Source organism: Microtus pennsylvanicus, chromosome 6 (assembly GCF_037038515.1).
Source record: "Microtus pennsylvanicus isolate mMicPen1 chromosome 6, mMicPen1.hap1, whole genome shotgun sequence".
Lineage (NCBI taxonomy): Eukaryota > Metazoa > Chordata > Mammalia > Rodentia > Cricetidae > Microtus > Microtus pennsylvanicus.
The window spans coordinates 28817368-28838503 of NC_134584.1; the positions used below are offsets into that span (position 1 = coordinate 28817368).

Here is a 21136-nt window from a genome sequence, read left to right on the forward strand (position 1 = left end):
GGATTACATTGATAGATTTGCGTATGTTGAACCAGCCCTGCATCTCTGGGATGAAGCCTACTTGATCATAATGGATAATTTTTCTAATGTGTTCTTGGATTCGGTTTGCCAGTATTTTATTGAAAATTTTTGCGTCGATATTCATGAGTGAGATAGGCCTGTAATTTTCTTTCTTGGTTGGGTCTTTGTGTGGTTTTGGTATCAGGATAACTGTAGCTTCATAAAAGGAATTTGGCAATGACTCTTCTGTTTCTATATTGTGAAATACATTAAGGAGTATAGGTATTAGCTCTTCTTGGAAGTTCTGGTAGAATTCTGCACTGAAACCATCTGGTCCTGGGCTTTTTTTGGAAGGTAGATTTTTGATCACGGTTTCTAGTTGTTCACGACTAACAGGTCTATTTAGATCGTTCACCTGGTTTTGGTTTAGCTTTGGTATGTGGCACTTACCTAAAAAAATGTCCATTTCTTCTGCATTTTCTAGTTTTGTGGCATACAGGCTTTTGTAGTAAGATCTAATGATTCTCTGAATTTCCTCTGTGTCTGTGGTTATGTCCCCCTTTTCATTTCTGATCTTACTTATTTGCGTGTTCTCTCTCTGTCGTTTAATTAGTTTGGATAGGGGTTTGTCGATCTTGTTGATTTTCTCCAAGAACCAACTTTTTGTTTCATTGATTCTTTTGACTGTTTTCTGCGTTTCTATTTTGTTGATTTCAGCCCTCAGTTTGATTATTTCCAGTCTTCTACTCCTCCTGGGCGTGTCTGCTTCTTTTTTTTCTAAAGCTTTCAGGTGTGCTGTTAAGTCTCCGATGTATGCTTTCTCTGTTTTCTTTAAGTGGGCACTTAGTGCTATGAACTTTCCTCTTAGCACTGCTTTCATAGTGTCCCATAGGTTTGAGTATGTTGTCCCTTTATTTTCATTAAATTCAAGGAAGACTTTAATTTCTTTCTTGATTTCTTTCTTGACCCAGGTGTGGTTCAGTAGTTGACTGTTCAGTTTCCATGAGTTTGTCGGCTTTCTGGAGGAAGGATTGTTGTTGAATTCTAACTTTAATCCGTGGTGATCTGATAAGACACAGGTGGACACTGATATTTTTTTGTATCTGTGGAGGTTTCCTTTGTTTCCGAGTATGTGGTCAATTTTCGAGAAGGTTCCATGGGCTGCAGAGAAGAAGGTATATTCTTTCCTATTTGGGTGGAATGTTCTATAGATGTCTGTTAAGTCCATTTGCTTCATTACCTCCAGTAGTTCTCTTACTTCTCTATTAGGTTTCTGTCTGATTGACCTGTCCCTTGGAGAGAGAGGTGTATTGAAGTCTCCTACTACTAGTGTGTGTGGTTTGATGTCTGCCTTGAGTTTTAGTAATATTTCTTTTACATACGTGGGTGCTTTTATATTAGGGGCGTAAATATTCAGAATTGAGACGTCATCCTGACAAATTGTTCCTGTTATGAGTATAAAGTGTCCATCTCGATCTCTTCTGATTGATTTTAGTTTGAAGTCAGTTTTGTTAGAAATTAATATGGCCACACCTGCTTTTTTCTTAGGACCATTTGCTTGAAAGACCTTTTCCCAACTCTTTACTCTGAGTAGATGCCTGTCTTTGTGGTTGAGATGTGTTTCTTGCAAACAGCAGAATGTTGGATCCTGTTTTCGTATCAAATCTCTTAGCCTGTGCCTTTTTGTAGGTGAATTGAGACCATTAATATTAAGTGATATTAATGACCAGTGGTTGTTTACGCTGGATATTCTTATTGTTTTTGGAAGTAGAATTTGTGTGTCTCCCTTCTTTGAGTTGTGCTAGTGAAGGGACGCTAGATGTCTGAGTTATTGTAGGCAGTGTTGGCAATGTTGGATTCCTTGGGTTGCGGTTTTCCTTCTATTACTTTCTGTAGGGCTGGATTCGTGGCTACGTATTGTTTAAATTTGTTCTTATCCTGGAATGTCTTGATTTCTCCATTTATAGTGAATGAAAGCTTGGCTGGGTATAGTAGTCTGGTCTTGCATCCATGGTCTCTTAGCTTCTGCAGTACTTCTATCCAGGACCTTCTGGCTTTCATTGTTTCCATAGAGAAATCAGGTGTAAGTCTGATTGGTTTACCTTTATAAGTTACTTGGCCTTTTTCCTTTGCAGCTCTTAGTATTCTTTCTTTAACCTGTATATTTTGTGTTTTGATTATTATATGGTGAGGGGATGTTTTCCTTTGATCCAGTCTGTTTGGTGTTCTGTATGCTTCTTGAATATTCAAAGGAATATCTTTCTTTATGTTGGGAAAGTTTTCTTCCATAATTTTGTTCAAAATATTTTCTGGGCCTTTGAGCTGTGACTCTTCTCCTTCTTCAATTCCTATTATTCTTAGATTTGGTCTTTTTATTGTGTCGCATAATTCCTGAATGTTTTGTGATGAGAATTTGTTGGCTTTGCAGTTTTCTTTGATCAGAACGTTTATTTTCTCTATGGTGTCCTCAGAATCTGAGATTCTTTCTTCTATTTCTTGTATTCTATTGATTATGCTTGTTTCTGTAGTCTCTGCTCGTTGACCTAGATTTTCCATATCCAGCCGGTCCTCAGTTTGTGTTTTCTTCCTTGCTTCCATTTCAGTTTTCAATTCTTGAACTGTTTCCATTACCTGTTTGATCGTTCTTTCTTGGTTTCCCAGGGTATTATGTACGTATTTACTCATTTCTTCAAATTTCTGCTTCCATTTGATTGACTTGCTTTTCTTTTGATAGTTTCTAAGAGTTGAAGGTTAGGCTGTTGCTTTAGGTTTTCTTCTTTTCCAGTGTACATAGGTATCATGTTATACGTTTCTCTATGAGCATATCTATCTTACATATTGCTTTAATAAACTGCTGATGGTGATAGTAAAAGTGGATGTTTTTTGTCATCTCACAAAAAGACTGAAAGATTTAAAAGTGGGAGTTTTGTAGGGGTTTCTTTTAAAATTTGAAATAAAAATGTATGACCAATGATTTATATTGAGCTGAAAAATTCTTTATTAAATGTTCCTTGGGCATGATTTTGTAAACAATTTAAATTAAAATGATATTTTAAATATTTTTCTATAATCATAAAAAAACTGTCAAATATTCAAACATTTATACAGTTAGTATTCTGCCAGGTCAAATAAATCACCTAATTCTGGATTCACATCTGAAGCTTAGGACTGAGAAAGTGGCAAGCACTCTAAGTGTGTGGGAGAGAGCTGAGGATGAAATGCTAGAGTCCGTTCTCAGGCTGAAGTAAAAGACGTGTGGATATACGTAGACATGTATGCATACAGTAGCAGTTAGGGAAGAATGAGGCTGTAGATCTGAAGGAGACGTGTGGATATACATAGACATGTATGCATACAGTAGCAGTTAGGGAAGAAAGGCTGTGTGTGAATCTGAAGGAGACTAGGGAGGGAGATAGGGGAGGTTTTGGAGGGAGGGAAGGGAAGGGAGAAATGTTAGAATTATATTGTAATCTCAGAAAAATAAATAAAAGATGGCCTGGGGTAGGCATAGGACATGATCTGTTATTTTATGTAGTAAGCTAAAATAGAAAGCTTAAAACAATTTATTTCTTGGTCAGAAAAGTCTAAACCATTGTCCATAATAATTTGGTACCCATTTCTGCATTTTATGTCAATTAAGATAATTATTTCTTTAATAATACGTTTAGAATAAGCATCTGTTGAATTATACTGACACTTTGGTGAGTTTCTGTTTTCTTTCATTGTGATTAAAACACACTGGAGAATTAGTTAAACTTTCTGTGTTCTTCAACTCTTTAGAACATAGGGATTGGGGGTTAGTTTAGCTTGTTGAAGGACACATTCCCTAACTTGGGCAGATTATTTTGTCCCCACTGAGACCTGCCTTACAGATTTCATATCCTTTGGTTTATATGGAATAATTCTTACAGTGTTGACAGCGATCCTGCTACGTCTGAATGCTAGCTCTGACAGCATCACTGTGAATCCTGGCATGGGAGTGCATGTTTGCAATCCTGGCATGCTGGAGGCAGGGACAAGAGGAACATGTCAGTTTGAGTTCCAGTTAGGTCTTCCTATTGAAGCCTTGTCGTAAAACAAAAAAGCCAAGTACCTCCTAAACCACCCCCAGCCCCGAAAACAAGAAAACAGCTCCTCTAGAACAAAACACCATAGCCATCTTGAAAAAAAAAATCTCAATAATAAACCTTCATCATCATGTCATTTTGCCCTGGCCCTAGAATTTGTCATCCTTGTATCTTGGTTTTTTGAAACAGGGTTTTTCTGTAGCTTTGGAGCCTGTTCTGGAACTAGCTCTTGTAGACCAGGCTGGCCTTAAACTCAGAGATCCGCCTGCCTCTGCCTCCCAAGTGCTGGGATTAAAGGTGTGCACCACCTGCCACCACCACCTGGCTCTTTCTGTCTTTAGTAGCATAATTAACTTAGAGATTTATTCTGTTCTTTCTTGTTAGAGGCAGATTTATCTCATAATTCTTACTAATGTTGTTTGAGTTATATGAGAATTCTTTCCTTCCTTCCTTCCTTCCTTCCTTCCTTCCTTCCTTCCTTCCTTCCTTCCTTCCTTCCTACCTACCTTCCTTCCCTCCTTTCTTTTCTTTTTCTTTTTTTGTTGTTGTTTGAGACAGGTGATAGGTGATAGGATCTCATTATATAGCTCTGGCTGTCCAGGAACTCACAGAGATCCACCTGCCTCTGCCTCCTGAGAGCTGGAATTAAAGGTGTGTGCCACCAAGCCCAGATGAATTATTTAAGCCGAGAGGGGGGGGATGAATATGTTCTGGTTCACATGGCCTGTGCATGTACAGGTATGTGTGCGTGTGCATGTGGAAGGTAGGGACTGACATCAGCAACTTCCTCAGTTGTTCTTTATCTTCTCTTACTAAACCTGGAACCCATTGATTTGGCAAGGATGGCTGGCCAGTAAACTCTAGCAATCTGCCTGTTTCCCACACACATCACAAACACCATCATACACACATAAATACCAGTATTTTTCTTTATTTTAAGATAAGCAATGCTTACAACAAAGTCAAATAACATGGAGGATGCTATCCATCGGTGCTTTCCCGGAACAGTAATAGCTGACGGTGCATGTTTGCAGTGCTGATAGTGGTGGTGCTGGGGACTGGAATAGTCACTTGCTCTCTTCCACTCATTTGTTCGCTTGTTTTGAACAGGTGTCTGCTTTGGGTTTGGATCCCTCAGGTGCCCGTTTGGTCACTGGAGGATATGACTATGATGTTAAATTTTGGGATTTTGCTGGAATGGATGCTTCTTTCAAGGCATTTCGATCCCTTCAGCCTTGTGAGTGGTATGTATGTATTTAATATCTCTATATTTGGCTTGTTATTATTTTCATAATTAGAGGTAATGCTCTGTCCACTTATACTCAGTCTATAATGAATGTTATTTAACTTACATAACTTATATCATTATTAAATGAAAATAAAACTGTACATTTCTTTTCCTTAGCTTCCTTTATACGCACGCACACACACACACACACACACACACACACACACACACACACACACACACTTCCTTATATATGTTTGTAGGTGAATGTGCCATGGCACACATGTGAAGATCAGGGACAAATTTTAGGGGTGGGTTCTCTCCTTTCATTGTGTGGGTCCTGGGGATCTAGTACAGACCTTCAGGCTTGGCAACAGGCACCTTGGCACCTTTACCCACTGAGACATCTTCTAGACCTTGATTTCTGTTTTAAAGGCATTTTCCATCATAAAAAAAACATGTCTTGAAAATGTTCCAGTCAATAATGCTGTATAATGTGTTGGTCTTTTGATTTTTTAGAGATAGGGTTTTTCCATACATTCCTGGCTGTCTTGGAACTCACTACGTAGACCAGCCTGACCTTGAACCCACAGAAATTCCTCTGCCTTTGCTTCCTAGGTGCTGAGATTAAAGGCATGTGCCACCATACCTGGCTTATGATGTGTTTTTGTTTATGGTATACATTAAACCAGTATTCAGGTAGTGGTCCATGCTGCTTTGTTGGTCAGTTAGCATTGTGCCAAAGGATTAAGATGTACTCTGTCCACTGTTCCTGATGCTATGCATTTGCTCAACCTTCATGGACTCTAACCCTCTGAAACCATTAGTCCAATTGAACATTTTTCTTTTACAATTTGCCTTGGTCATAGTGCTTTGTCATAGTTGTAGGAAAGTAACTATAGCATTGATACAACTATTTTTTCCTTTGCTTTGACTTTCTATACTCCTAGTACTTCTTTTAATCATTTTCATGGGGTTCAGTTAGTTGCAGCCTTTTTTTTGGGGGGGGTCTTTAAATTATCCAGTTTTGTCCACTGGAAGCCCTCACTGATTATAATTTGACATGAATTTATATGTCTTTAAAAGCTGATTTAGTGGGGCTGGAGAGATGGCTCAGTGGTTAAGAGCCCAGGCTGCTCTTCCAGAGGTCCTGAGTTCAATTCCCAGCAACCACATGGTGGCTCACAACCATCTGTAATGAGACCTGGTGCCCTCTTCTGGCATTCAGGCATACATGGAGGCAGAATGTTGTATACATAATAAATAAATAAAATCTAAAAAAAAAAAAGCTGATTTAGTTCCTGAGACAACACAATATAGACTTCCTGATATATTTCTTTCCAAGTCTTGGAATTAGTGCTTCTCCAACAAGCATTGCAGCAATGGTATTTAGAGACCAAATATGAATGCTGGAGTGTTCATTGACACTGAAACAAGTTTTTCTTTACCTTTTGAATGAAAAGATGTAGATTGTGCTTACATGACAAGGTCTTAATGATTCTTAAAAATTTTTAATAAACATAATTTCAGAAATTTTGTTTATGGGAAAGTGACAAAGATTAAAATTTCTGAAATTAGGGCTGGAGAGATGTCTCAGCAGTCAAACACACTGGCTGTTCTTCCAGAGGTCCTAAGCAATTCCCAACAACCACATGGTGGCTCACAGCCATTTATAGTATGATCTGATAAAGTGGCATAAATTCGATAGAGCACTTAAATACATAAGATAAATAAATCTTTAAAAATTTTTCTGAAATTAAGCTTATTAATTGAGGATAATACTATCAAACAAGATAGAGTTTCTCATGTTTGTTGTCTTGGGGTATCATTGGCTTTAGGCAGACTAAGCTAGAAATTACATGTTTATATACTAATCTATGTATGTCATATATCGGTAACTTTTGTATCTGTCTGAATCTGAATGAAGCTAACATGAGTCGTAGAGTGCCTCTCATTCTATCCAGTATCACTTGGGTTCATTCTGTCTTTACCCTTGTCTTGCATCTCCTCTTTTGAACACACCCACAGGGTAAGTAGTCTAATGATCTGTTCTTGATATCTAGTTAGCCAGCACACAGTAGAATCTCTTGTCCTATGGGAAGTTCCCTACCCCTCACACTGCACATAACCAGTGAATACTGGAAATGTAGGCACCAGGTTATGCTTGTGTGAGTGTAGGAGCCCATGGAGCTCAGAAGAGGGTGTCAGAGATACCCTGGAGCTGCAGCTACATGCAGCTGTGCACTGCTGACATGGATGCTGGCAATCTGTGGTCTTAACTGCTGAGCATCTCTTCAGCACCTAAGCCTTTCTAGAAAGTGAAGTATGGCGGGAGCAGGTGTTTCATTCAATTTTATTGTCTTGATTTTGTTGAATCATTATTCTAGTTCCTGATTCTATCTTTTAACATATTAATGATTTGTCCTTTTTGCCAGTTAGCTATTTGATGAAGATGCATTAATAGCTCATTTAGTTAATAACAGTTGAATATGGTGGTTAGACTTTGGCATCCATTAAAGCCTTTGGTGTTGTGAATCTGTTCTTTAAAGTTCCTCAAAGCAGCTGAGGATGTTATCTGGCTTAGTGTTTTCTGATGCTGTTCTATAGAAACCTGCTGCTTACTACACACTCCGACTTTCTCGGCCTGTTTCCAGCACTAGACAGTACATGTGGACTACACAGGCTCTTGAAGTCTGCAGGTTCCATAGCCACAGGTTCAGTCAACTGCAGATACAAAACAGTACTTAAAAACATGCTTGGGAGGGACATGAGCATCTGTAGTGGTTACTGCAGTGTCCCTTGAATCAGTCCTTCCAGGGTATTGAGGGATGGTCACACTGGGTATTAAGAAGTGATGTCGGTAACTACTTGTTTCAAGGTCTTGGCTAGGTTCCTTTCTGTGCATTGTCATTATTTAATTTTGACTAAATGTTATTTTATGTATATAGGTGGTTGCTCACATGTATGAAGCAAGTTTGTGTTTGGTGCCTATAGAGGTCAGAGAGGGTGTCAGATCACCTGGAATTGGAGTTACAGGTGGTTGTGAGTTGCCTGTTTGGGTATTGGAAACCAAGTCCAAGTCTTATTCAAGAACAGCCAGTGCTCTTAATCTTTGAGTCATTTTTCTATCTCCAGTTTATATATTTATTATACTTATACCTTTATCTCAATCATATAAGTTAAGAATTATTCTTTCAATATTTAAAAATTAAAAAAAAAATAGTATATCTGGGTGTTTTGCCTGCTTGTGCACCACATGAGTGCAGTGCCTGCAGAGGCCAGAAGAGGGCATCAGATCCCCTGGAACTGGCATTACAGATAGTTGTAAGGAGCCATGTAGATGCTGGGAATTGAACCCAGGTTTTCTGGAAGAGCTGAGAGTGTTTACCCACCGGGCTATTTCTCCAGCATGAATGAGTATGTGATATTCTTTTTAAAACCCTGTCCAGTCCTGTAAGTTAAGTGTCATTCAGTAGAGGAAACCAGGGCTCAGCAGAATTACCCAGGCAGCATATGAGTGGTGTAGCTCAGGAAGAGCTTCATATAGTCCTGCCATCTGTTCCTATCTGGATTTCCTATAAAATAAGATGCCGGGAAGCAGACGGGCTTGCTCATCGTCATACAGCTAGTTAGCAGAGCAAGGGATTTGGATCTCTAGACTTCTGACTCACATTCCGGTGCACTTTTCACTACTGCCGGACACCTTGGCTCATGAGCCCCAAGTGACAGCCCCAAACAGCTGTGTTTATCTGTCTTGCATGTCCCAGCTTGTTCTGCTAGCCAAGCAAAAAGTACTTAAAAGGCTCCTCAGTCTTCACCTTCCCACTCCCCTCACTTACTCTCATGTACTCCCACTTTGCCCCATGAATAACTTCACAGAAAGAGTTGTGCAATGCTACTAAGCCATCCTCTGGTGTCAGAGTTACTCCTGAGAGAACATCCACTTCCTCATGACTCCAGTTTGCTGTCAGATTGGCTTTCTCGCTCTTCTCTTTGATCGGAATCTTAGTTGTATAGGCAGGAATTTGAGGAGCAGATGTTCCACTTCTTGAACAAGCCCTCTAATTCTTCTTAGTACTGTGTCTAATGACTCCTAATCCCGTCCTTTTAACTCAGTGACTAGCAGAACTACAAGCAAAGTGGGGCAGGAATGATGAAGCCCGTTCTGAACATTTTCATTTTAGCATGGGCAAGGAGGACTACAGAGAGCACAGGACAAAATGTTAGCCCTTCCCTTTCTAGCTAAAATGCAAAATGATACTGACGTGGGACTGCTGAAAATTTAGGTCTCCCTCTGGATGTAAACAGAGCTTTTTGGTAGAGTAGTTAGCCAGAGAGATGGGGTCATTGCCTGTTTCACCCCTTAAATTTTGCTATTTTTAGGATTTTAACTTACTTTTGAAAACAAAAATTAATCACCAGAAAACAGTGATAACGCATAGGGCTGGCTCTCCTAGGCTTGGGGAAAGAAAGCCAGCACTTCGCAGTGGGAATAATAGAGGTTTGTCCATGCACTAACAAGTTTCCCAGTCTTAATTTAAAGACCTTTGTTGAGCAGTCTCAAATGCTAATTATCAAAGATCTGATATGTTTTGTTTATATATAAAAAAACCCAGTTGGTCTAAATAGACTGTAATTTTCTCAGTTCCTGATTGATTGCCTAAAATTTGATCTGTCAGAGTCTTATTAGGATATAGAAATCTGATGTAATTTGACCAGAAACACTTTAATAAAAATTGCTGATTATAATCAGAGTTTGGGAAAAATGAAAGACTGATTGGTAAAAAGAGAAGCATGAAGACTCTGCACAGCAATACAAGAAATACCCCTATCTTTGGGGTTGACATAGCATTCAGGGAAGAGCCTCTGGGTTTGAGATCCAGAGCTTTTCTGAAAGGGCATGGCTGTGGGTCACCGAGGAAGAGAAGTGGCGATGTTTTTATGATGGCAGAACTTTCCAGAAATAGGTCTTAACGTCGCTCTGCTCTAAGACCGAGGGAACTGCTGTTGACAAATATGCACTCGAGGACCCTGATGTGGAGAAATTGCAGTTTCTGGAGCTGGACACTGGAAAAGCCATGAGCACACAGAAGTCCTTCAAGAGGACCACACCACACCCTCCCTCCAATGTCTTTCTAATATCCTTCTGATAAAACTTAACAGTCCTGTATAACGAACGCCAGCTGGCAAAGGAAAAGTATTTCCAGGGTTCATTTTCATTTTTATAGAGCAAACATTGAAGGGTGGATTTGGAGCTAGGAGAAGATTAATGAACAATTCATACATAGAATCAAGCAAGTAATTTTATATTTTATGGACAGACTTAAATGTAAATCCAGGAGGCACCTTCTAAGGAAGCACATTAAAAATTTGCAGTCCAGGGCAGAACCTACTTAAGGATCTCATTCCCAGTCTACAAAGGATGCCTTGAGTCCAGAGGTCCTTTCTTCCTTAGGTCTGCCCCTGCTGTTCTAGACCTGTCTCCCACACCACTTTTCTGTGTGCTCTGACATGTTGGTGACGAACTTCCAGGTGAAATATATACTCTCGTTACACATTATTTCTTACGTGTGTGGTACATGTGAACGTGTGTGACAGTGTGGCCATGCAGAGGGAGAGGAGCAGTCAAGTGTCTTGTTCTCCTTCTTACTCAAGCAGGCACGTGACTTAGTTACCAGCAAGAGTAATAATTCTTTTGAGTTGTGGACAGATAGATATAAATTTTATTTTTTTCTTCTGTAAATTCTGTTTTTAGAAGATAAAATCACCACAAGTTAATAGTTGCTTTATCATATGTATTCTAAGCTTTGGAGTTAAAAACTTAGTAAATGGAACCAAACAGGCTAGAATTTTGTTAAAAAGATATTTATTTTATTTTGAATATGTCTATTAATATAAAATAAGATAGCTAATGATTTTATGACAAGATTTACATTCATAAAAGAAACTATTACAAGAAGCTTATAAAAATTATTATTTTTTTGAGACAAAGTCTCTCGGTAGCTCTGACTGGCCTGCAACTTACTGCATAGACTAGTCTGGTCTTGAACTCACAGAGATCTGCCTGCCTCTGCCTCCTAAGTGCTGTGATTAAAGGCATCTGCCACCGTGCCTTCTCTCTCTCTCTCTCTCTCTGCTCTAAAATGGCCCTGAGGGTATTTGATATTGATGCTGTGTGGTCATGGGCATGGTCATGGCAGTTTACCAGTAACCACATCCACAATGAGAGTGAGCCTTTCTGTCTCTCAGCTGTACCAGATGACAGGAATTTGTCCATTAGTGGTAGGCCCTCAGGGGTCCCTCTGCCATCCGTGCTGGATTTGACTGCCTTTATCTTGTGCAGGCTACACAGGTAACCACACTGCTGTCATAAACTGAAGTGTGCAAAGGTATGTCATGTCCTGAAGTCATTACCTTACAGCTCTTTTCTCCATTTGCTGACTTAAGCTTGTTTCTGCTCCCTCTGTGATGTTTCCTAAGCCGTGGGGAGGGGGAGGCTGGTACACATGATCAGTCTATAGCTGAGCATTCAGAGTTGTTCACATTCATCACTTTGGCCAGTTATGAGTCTCTGTATTAACACATCCGTGTTTAGGCTGTGAGGGCTGTGGACTTGTCCTGAGGACTCCATCACTCACCAGGCTTATCTTTTCCCTCTGCCCTCTGTGTCATGTCCCCTGTGTTGTTCTCCCTATTGCTCTGCTTAAGCTTGGGAGTAGATCCTGTCACCAACTGTGGCCACACAGTTGTACACATGGAACAAATGACATTTTAGAATTGGGTCCCACTGGTGATATATCTCAATGTGCTTATGCAAATAATTTTCAAAACATAAAAATCTGGAATGTCAGTTTTGTTTCTTATAGGTAGTTTCTGGTCTCTGTCTTTTTTTCTACGTGTTCTCTGTACATTACAGATGTTTTGACCTGTTTTGCTCTCTTTAGAATAGAATATTTTTTCTTATTCTGACACTGTCCTTCACTACCTCCTAGGACTGCAGCATCTGTCCCACCATCTTACCTGGAGATACACTCTGCTCATCTAGTTTAATATTTTTGGTGTGGGGATTGAGTGCAGGGTCTTGAACATGCCCAGATGTCCTCACATTTTCTAATCTTACCTAGAGAAATTTATTCTAGTAAGCAAAAGCTCACCGTATTTATATCTAATTGTTTGCTAACAGCCTTATCTCCTAATTGTGTCACATAAATTTAGAGAGGGAGACACGTGGTTTATAAAAAATGGTGACAGACTTAACATTTTAGAATTTTCATATAATAGTTTTCTTTATCTCTAAGGTTAGATTTTTAAAATAGCATTTTGGAACCCTGATATTTCAGATTCTAAGAAATTTTATAATTCATTATTTCTTATTAAAATCTTGAATAGTTTAAGCTGAATGGGGGTTGGAGAGATGGTTGAGCAGTTAAGAGCACTTACTGTTCTCCCAGAAAATTCACAGTTGCCAGTGACTCTAGCTCCAAGGGACTCAAACACTGTTTTCTGGCCTCTGTCTCATACAGGAGTGCACATGCATACATATGGACACACATATATACCATACATTCACATAAACACATATGCATACGTGTAAAGAAATGAAACTTTTAATTGGAAGTGATGGAACACACCTATAATCTCAGCACTTGGGGAGCTGAAGGGTCAGGTTCTCAAATTTGGGGTACAGTGTCAAAACAAGGAGGAAACAACAAATCATGTATAATTAAAGTAGCTGTAAAATCCCCACACATATTTCCCATTACCCATATTCCTTCAACATTCAGGTAACAATAGGTTGGCTATGAATTACCTGAAAAACCTGTGGGAAAACTCTTGAGAATCCTGATTTTTCTGACTTTAGAATATTTGCATATATACATCTATTCTAGATAGGAAATTTCACATGTACCTTGTGGCTGTTGTTGAGGTGATGATGGGCTTTATCCCCAAGCATTCTGTGGGCAAGATTGCAGAGCCTCTCATAACTGGCTTCAACAAAATGCTTAAAATCCATTTTCTTTCCAATGAAGTAGAGGACTTGTGCATCTAGTTATGGAGAAAAGATATCCTCATTTACTTTTTCTTCTTATTTTTAAAGTTTTGTGGTAAAATAATAAAATAAAACTGTGGTACAGCTTTAAAAAATTCTGTAGATAAGGTTATTGGAAAAGAGCCAGAAGACTCAAGAGTTGACTGAATGGAAGGTGTAAATTTAGGAGGTTTTAGCAAATGCTGTGGATGTTGTAAAAAGCATGGGAGGATGATTGTGTGCTTTTTGGAATTGCGAATGTTGTAATTGTATACATTTCTTTTCTTGACCATGCTAAATAAAGCAAAAGTATAAAAAGAAAAGCTTCGTGTTTCACTAGACTATTTTCTTTTTTCTTTTGCATAGCCATCAGATCAAGTCATTACAATACAGTAACACAGGAGATATGATTCTTGTTGTATCTGGAAGCTCACAGGCCAAGGTGATTGACAGGGATGGTTTTGAAGTAATGGAATGTATCAAAGGAGACCAGTATATTGTCGACATGGCCAACACCAAGGTAAGCATTCAGCTGTATTTTAATTCAGATTCTTTTTTTCCTTCACTCCTACTGTCTTTCCTCCTTTCATGCCTCTTCCCTTCTTATTCCTTTTTTCTCCTTTATTATTCCTTCCTCCTTTTCTCTGTCCCTCATCCACTTTCCTCCTCCCCTTCCCACTCTTCCTTCTACACTTCTTCCTCTCTCCATCTTGCTTCAACTTCCTTCTCTCCCTCTCTTCCTCCTCTTCCTCCTTCATGCTTGGCCTGGCTCAGCTTTCTGAGTGTGGGGTTACAGTACCTTATCCTGTCTGGTCAGCATATTCATTAGCAAGTAGTTTCATTTATCATCTAATAATTCATCCTAAAAGTCATTAACTTAGACAGTAATGCCTTGCTGTTTCTCAAAAATTGTGTAGACTGCTTGGGAAGTGCTTCTGCTTAATATATAATTCATATCATAATTGTGGGTTCTGTGTTTGTGAACTCACCTATTTGCTTAAACTTTTTTGTAATCTTCAAATCAATACTCATTGCACTTTCATGGTTATATGTAAATGTGTGGTTACACAGAATGGCCAAAAAATTGATATTAAATAAGACAGCACTGTCCTTTTTCCTGTTTCAAGGCTTAGGTTGTAATTAGGGTTTTAAATATTCTCCCCCCATCGTGTTCTTTTCTTCCTTTTAGTTGATGATTTTGCTGTTTTAACATAATGTTGAAAGGACTATGGTACTGTCCAGTGTTCCTCAGCACAATCTATGGTAGATTTTATAAAGACAATGTATGTGTTAGTCTAGTTACATTTAGGTACAGGCTAAATTGCCATTTTCTGTGAATTTAATGTTCATGTTAATATAAATTAAACAAACTGTTCTTAAACACAGACACATATCAAATGATTGATTGAAAGTATGATCAAAGACTTTCAGGAGCCCATTTATATGCTAGTTAAGCATATTAGATCATAAAACACTAATGAGGAAAATTGCTTATAATATACTTATTTGCTTTAGGTGAATTATTAGATTCAATTGACATTTTTCAAATTACCCCATGTTGAACCTGGAGAAATGCCTTTTTATTGTGCAGAGTTTCAGTCTTTTGTTTATTGATAGATTGTTATTGAATCCTGAGTATGTAGTAGGTGATCCAAACATCCAAACATTTTAATAAAATTTAAAAATAATTTTATACTTCAATTGCAGTAACTTGAGCATTCTTTTTAAAAATGGATTTATCTAGTGTTTCTTACTTTCCCGTCTAAAATCATTGCCCTGCAAAGAGATGGCTCAACAGTTGTCATAGTCACTGAAGAGACTTATTGCTGCAACATATTGGTGGCCTAGACACCACGACCAGGGCAGCTCTTATAAATGAAAACATTAATTGGGGCTGGCTTTTGGTGCTGGAGAAGGAGCTTAGAGTTCTACTTCTGGATGGGCAGGCAGCAGGAAGAGTGTGAGACACTGGGCTTGGCTTGAGCATCTAAGACCTCAAAGCCCAACCCCAGTGACACACTTCCTCTAACAAATCTACACCCACTCCAACAAGGCCACAACTCCCCTTGGGTCTATGGGGGCCATTTTTATTTAGATCACCACAGCAGGTAAATGTGCTACTGCCAAGTCTGACAGCCTGGTTTTGGTCTCTGGGACTCATATGGAGAGAAGCAACTCCTAAACATTGTCCTTTGATCTATGCATGTTCACTATGGCATACATGTACCCATATGAACACACATATGAATATATGTATATGTAAAATATAATTTATAATATATCAAAAGAGATTATATTTACATTTATAAAAATTATAATAAAAATAGAAAAGAATCATCACCTTATTGTGGTTGGTGGCAGAAAAGAAATGTGGTTAATTGGGATTCTGGACCTGCATGACCTGTACATTATTGACTGAGCTATCTCCTTAGCCCTATGTTTTGTTTTTTTTTTAAAATTGTGCTTATGATAGACAGCCTAAACAACAAAATTCTGTCAAGAACACAGGACACCAAAATGTTTACTAATTTGATAATATATATTAAAATATGACTATACACTGTAGCTGTGTACTATAACTTACCCTACCTTACCAATCTTATATTTTTTTCCTTAAATTTATTCTTTCTCATATATTACAACCTGACCACAGTTTCTCTACTCTCTTCTCCTCCTTAGTCCTTCCCTGTACCTTCCCACTCTCCTCCAAGATCTACCAATCTACCCAGCTCCATTCCCTTCAAAAAAAGGGCAGGCCTTCCAGGGAAATCAGCCAAACATGGCATATCTAGTTCCAATAAGACTAGGCACTGCCTCTCATATTAAGGCTGGGCGAGGAAACACAGTAGAAGGAAAATTGTCTCAGAAGCAGGCAAAAGAGATAGAGATAGCCCCTGCTCCCCCTGTTAGGAGTCCCTTGAGGTGCTGAGAAGAAGGTATTTTTTTGTGTGTGTGTTGGGTGGAATGTTCTGTAGATGTCTGTTAAGCTCATTTGAGTCATAACATTTTTAGTTCTTTTGTTTCTCTGTTAGTTTTCTTTCTGTCTGACAGACCTGTCATTGGTGAGAGTGGAGTGTTGATGTCTCCTACTATTAATGTGTGGGGTTTGATGTATGATTTAAGCTTTAGTAATGTTTCCTTTACAAATGGGGTACCTTTGAGTTTGGGGCACAAATGTTCAGAATTGAGACTTTATCTTGATGAATTTTTCCTGTGTTGAATATGAAATGGCCTTCTTCATCTCTTGATTAATTTTAGTTTGAAGTCTATTTTGTTAGCTATTAGGATATCTACACCAGCTTGTTTGTTAGATCTGTTTGATTGGAAAGTCTTTTCCCACCCCTTTACTCTGAGGTAATGTCTGTTGTTAAAGTTGAGATGTGTTGTTTGTATGCAGCAGGATGGGTCCTGTTTTAGTAGCCGTTCTGTTAGCCAGTGTCATTTTATAGGCCATGGATAGTAAGGGATATTAATGACCAGGGATTTTTAATTCCCGTTATTTTTTGTTTCTTCTTTGTTGTTGTTGGTAGTGTGTGTGTTTCCCTTCTTTGGGATTTGCTGGTGTGAGATTATCTGTTGCCTGTGTTTTTGTGGGTGCAGCTAATACGAATACCAAACTAAACAACCATGACATATATGCAGAGGGCCTATGCCAGACCTATACAGGCTCCCTGATTGTCCCTGTGGCAAGCCTGCTCCTCCTGGAGAGAGAGAGCCTTTATAGCTGAGTTCTGCTCTGTTCCCAAGGGAGTTTTCCAGCAGAGGGATCCATTTCTTCTCAGCTCCGCCCCAAGTTGTTACTTCTTCTGTTTCACTCTGCTAAGGGGAAACCTCTGCAGAAATGTAGCAATCTGCTCAGGCTCCTGGGAAACTTCTGCTATGCTCCCCTAAGGGAGGTTCCCAGCAGAGGAGTCAGTGTCAGTTCTTTCTGCTCTACTCCTCCAAGAGAACTTCTCAGCAGAGATTTTGCTCACAGTGGCGAAAGAAGGTCTTCGCCCAAAACTCTTTCAAGAGATTTATTTGGGAAGGAGGAATTTAGGGGAGCCTCTGCCAGGGCAGAGAAGGACAGCTGCCAAGTGAACAGGCAGATGGACTTATATAGGACTTCTTGGGGTGGAGTTTTTCCAGGGATAAGCATTTTAGGGAGGGAATTGGTCAGATTTTTATTTTCCTAAAGTCCCCCCCCTTTTTTTAAAGTTTTTATTGTATTTTAATTATTTGTGTGTGTGTGCATGTGTGTGTGTGTGTGTGTGTGTGTGTGTGTAAGAGAGAGAGAGAGAGAGAATATGAAGTCAGTGGGCACAGTGGTATCACTGAGAGAGAATATGAAGTCAGTGGGCACAGTGGTACCACTGCATATGTGTAGAGGTCAAAGGGCAAATTTTGGGAATTGGTTCTTTTCCATGTACGGGGATCAATCTCACAGCATTAGGCATGTCAGTAGACAGTCTTATCTACTGAGCCACCTCAATGACTATATTTGTTTGTCTTTTGAGACAGGGTCTCACTCTGTAGTTCCCACAGGCCTCAAAGTCATAGCAATCCTTCATTCTCAGCCTCCTGGGAGGTGGAATTATAGGCATGAACCACCATACACAGCCTTTTTATTTTTGTGATTCTTTATATCATTTTATGTGCTTATTTACATATAAATTACATATCTATATCTATATATATGTACTTTAAAACTACTTTCAGCGTACCATATGGCTGTAATTCCAGCACTTGGGAAACTAAGCCTAGAAGCAGTACAACAAGTTTGAGCACAACCTGCTCTACATAGTGTGTTTCAGGCCAGTGGGGGCTACATAGGGAGCCTATATCTTAAGCAAACAAACAATACATATAAGGGTGCAGAATTACTTTCCCCCTGGAACTACTCTAGCAATGCTTTAGAGAGGGACCATAATTGCGTTTGTACCTTTATGAATAAAGCTCCAATGTCTGTCAAATAGTAATTCCTATTGACTATAGAAAAATGGGAAAAACCCCAAAGTATTTATTATTCTACTCAAATAAAGCTACTGTTAAAATTTTAGTTTTAATACCTGTTTTGTCTCAGGAGTCTGGAAAGCACTTCTGATGCCAGAACGTTTATCTCACTTAAGTCTTGGAGTCATGTTTTATGTGTTCTGCAGTTTTAGAAGTTATGTGTAGGTACTGCAGGGGCTGAAGTAGATTGCATAGAAGTGTTATATGAATGTAACCTGGGAGGATGTGAATCAGTGACTCCTTCTACAGATAGGACACCAAGGACAGACCAAAGAAAAGATTCCACTCAAATCTAGCTTCGTGAACAGGTGGGTTTTATTGGGGCCTAGGTGAGAGGTTATAGGATTTACCAGAGGGCAGTTTACCAGAAGCTAAACAATCAGAGAAAAGCTCCCCCTGCCCAGAAACTGTGAACCACTCACATATCCTCAGGAATGGTAGGGGCTTCATTTAGTGAGTGTGCTGCCCCAGGAGCTCTTCCTTACTCCCCTCCGTGAGACAATGTTACTGGGCCCAATCTTGTGAGGTTGTATATGGGTAACTCTGATTTCAAGAGGGTAGCAACCATGTCATGCCTGCAGGATAGAAGCCCATAACGAGGGGTTCGGGGTGGGGGTGGGGGCTCATGTCTGTCATGTGTTGAATTTCCCCATGAGATACTTTCTGAAAATCAGGCTCTGTGTTGGTGTGTGCCTGCTGGACTACAGAGGGAGACCCTGTCTTGGAAACAATCAGGTTTTTGAGTTTTGAGATACATTTGATGTTTACCTAGGAAAATGGTACATTACTTCTGCAGGTTTAGGTAGTTAGAAAGTAGGGCAGCAGTAACCAGGACCCACCTTAGAATTGCTGCTGCTGCCTCTCAGGAGTGCTCTTCTAACTACTGCGGTCACAGAATGATGAAATACGTTCATCCGAAGCCAGCATTCAGGCACATTTCTCACAATCACGGAATATTTTTAGCTTTTCAGAACACGTTGTCTTTGGGTTCATATGGGACTTCTTGGCATAGAGCCTAGAAATGTGTGACTGTTAAGCCAATATAATTCAATAAATCAGAACTTCTTAACCAATAAACTTTTTATGAAGTTAAATTCACAGGTGTTTTAGTAGGTCTTTAATAAGTGAATACTTACTGTAATAGTCATATAATCTCATAATTAATTTTCTTTTATGAATTCATCCAGGGTCTCTTTTTTTCCATCATTGCCTTCAATCCCTTTGAACAGAAAAGCAACGCTATGCCATTTACTTTTTAATTCTATAACTAAACTGAAGAGGACTGGTTCAGGAATCCTAAGGTCGTAGAACATTTTAGGGGGATATTTTCCATTCACAAGTGGACTTCCATTGTGGAGAGTAGAAGAGACATAAGAACTTTAGAGGAGGAATGTCTTAAAAGCTGTATTTGTTTTTATTTTTATTATTTTGATTTTTTTTCCCTACAGTCCTCTGCTCTACTAACTGAGCTATCGAAGGGGTTTTAAACACACAGGCAGTCATCCTTGATATCCAGCCATTTCAAATATCCTTGATATCCAGCCATTTCAAATAATTACTCTTACTACTTGGAGAACAAATACATTAGTCATGTCTTTTTGGTAGTAAGTTCTTTTCCATAAGATATAAAATTTTAATAGCCATTAAATTAACTGTAAATTCCAGCTATATTTTTACTTCCTTAAGCAGATTAAATTAATGTTTTTTTCCTTTTTGTGATGCTGGGGATCGAATCTGGACCTTGCACGTGCTAGGCAAGCATTCTGCCTCAAGCAGAGGCACTATCCCCAACTATGGCTTTAGTTATACATAAAACTCTGTGTTTTTTGTTTTCTTTTGCTTTTTAAATTGTGTTTTTGAGATAGCATTTCTCTGTGTAGGCCATGCTGGCTTTGAACTCGGAGATTTGCTCGCCTCTGCCTCTGGAGTACTGGGATCAAAGGTTTGTAGCACCCTCACCCGTCAAAACTCTTAAAAATTACACACAGTCATTTGATGTATATTACAGTTCTTTTCATTTTGTGTGCTGAAGCTTTTTATCTAATATAATAAAAATTCCTTATTGTTAGATTCTTACTTTTGATGCATCTGTGTCATTCTGGGGACTAGGAGCTACTTCTTAGTCTCTGGTACAACAGAGTGTTCCGGTCTCATTTTGTACTTTTCCTGTTCTGCTATTCTCTGTTTCTTTGGGGGACCCATCCTAAGGCTGCTGTTTGTTTGTTTGTTTGTTTATTTATTTATTTTTAGAGAGATAGCATCTCACTATGTAGCCCTGGCTGTTTTGGAAGCTCACTATATAGACCAGGCTGGTCTCAAACTCATAGAGATCCACCTGTCTTTCCCCACCAAGTACTGGGGTTAAAGGTGTGTACCACCAGCCCAGTATCCATGACCATTTTTATTTATCGATTTATTTTAATTAAGTTTTATTGCTTGTATGTTTGTCTGTGCACCATGTGTGTGCCTTGTGCCCACAGGGGCCGAAAAAAGGGCATCAGATCTCCTGGAACTGGAGTTGCAGACTTCAGTTTATGAGCTGTCATGTGGTTGCTGGGGCTAGAACCCCAGAAGTGCTTGTAACTGTTGAGCCATCCCTCCAGTGTTCTCCCTAATCCCCATGGCTGCTTTTGATGAGGAATCCCTTTCAGAAATCAAGATCTGGGTACTAGATGTATTCATTATCACTGGATTGTCATTTCTTTTATATTCAGAAGACAGACCATGGAGGGAGACAAACAAAATAAAATATATTTAAAAACTATAAATTCATATGGATAGATATGATTCTAATCAAATTTCACAGTCTTTCTTAGTTCA

General features: G+C 39.1%; 1 protein-coding gene across 2 annotated transcripts in view; it reads left to right on the plus strand.

Moving 5' to 3' along the window:
- The window catches only part of Wdr70 (WD repeat domain 70), a 212197-nt gene that overhangs the window by 44049 nt on the left and 147012 nt on the right, over positions 1 to 21136 (plus strand). For both annotated transcript variants that reach the window (XM_075975932.1, XM_075975933.1), the window contains 2 exons: positions 5178 to 5311; positions 13691 to 13844. In XM_075975932.1, the coding sequence (XP_075832047.1) occupies positions 5178 to 5311; positions 13691 to 13844 (288 nt within the window). The remainder of the gene's footprint in view (positions 1 to 5177; positions 5312 to 13690; positions 13845 to 21136) is intronic.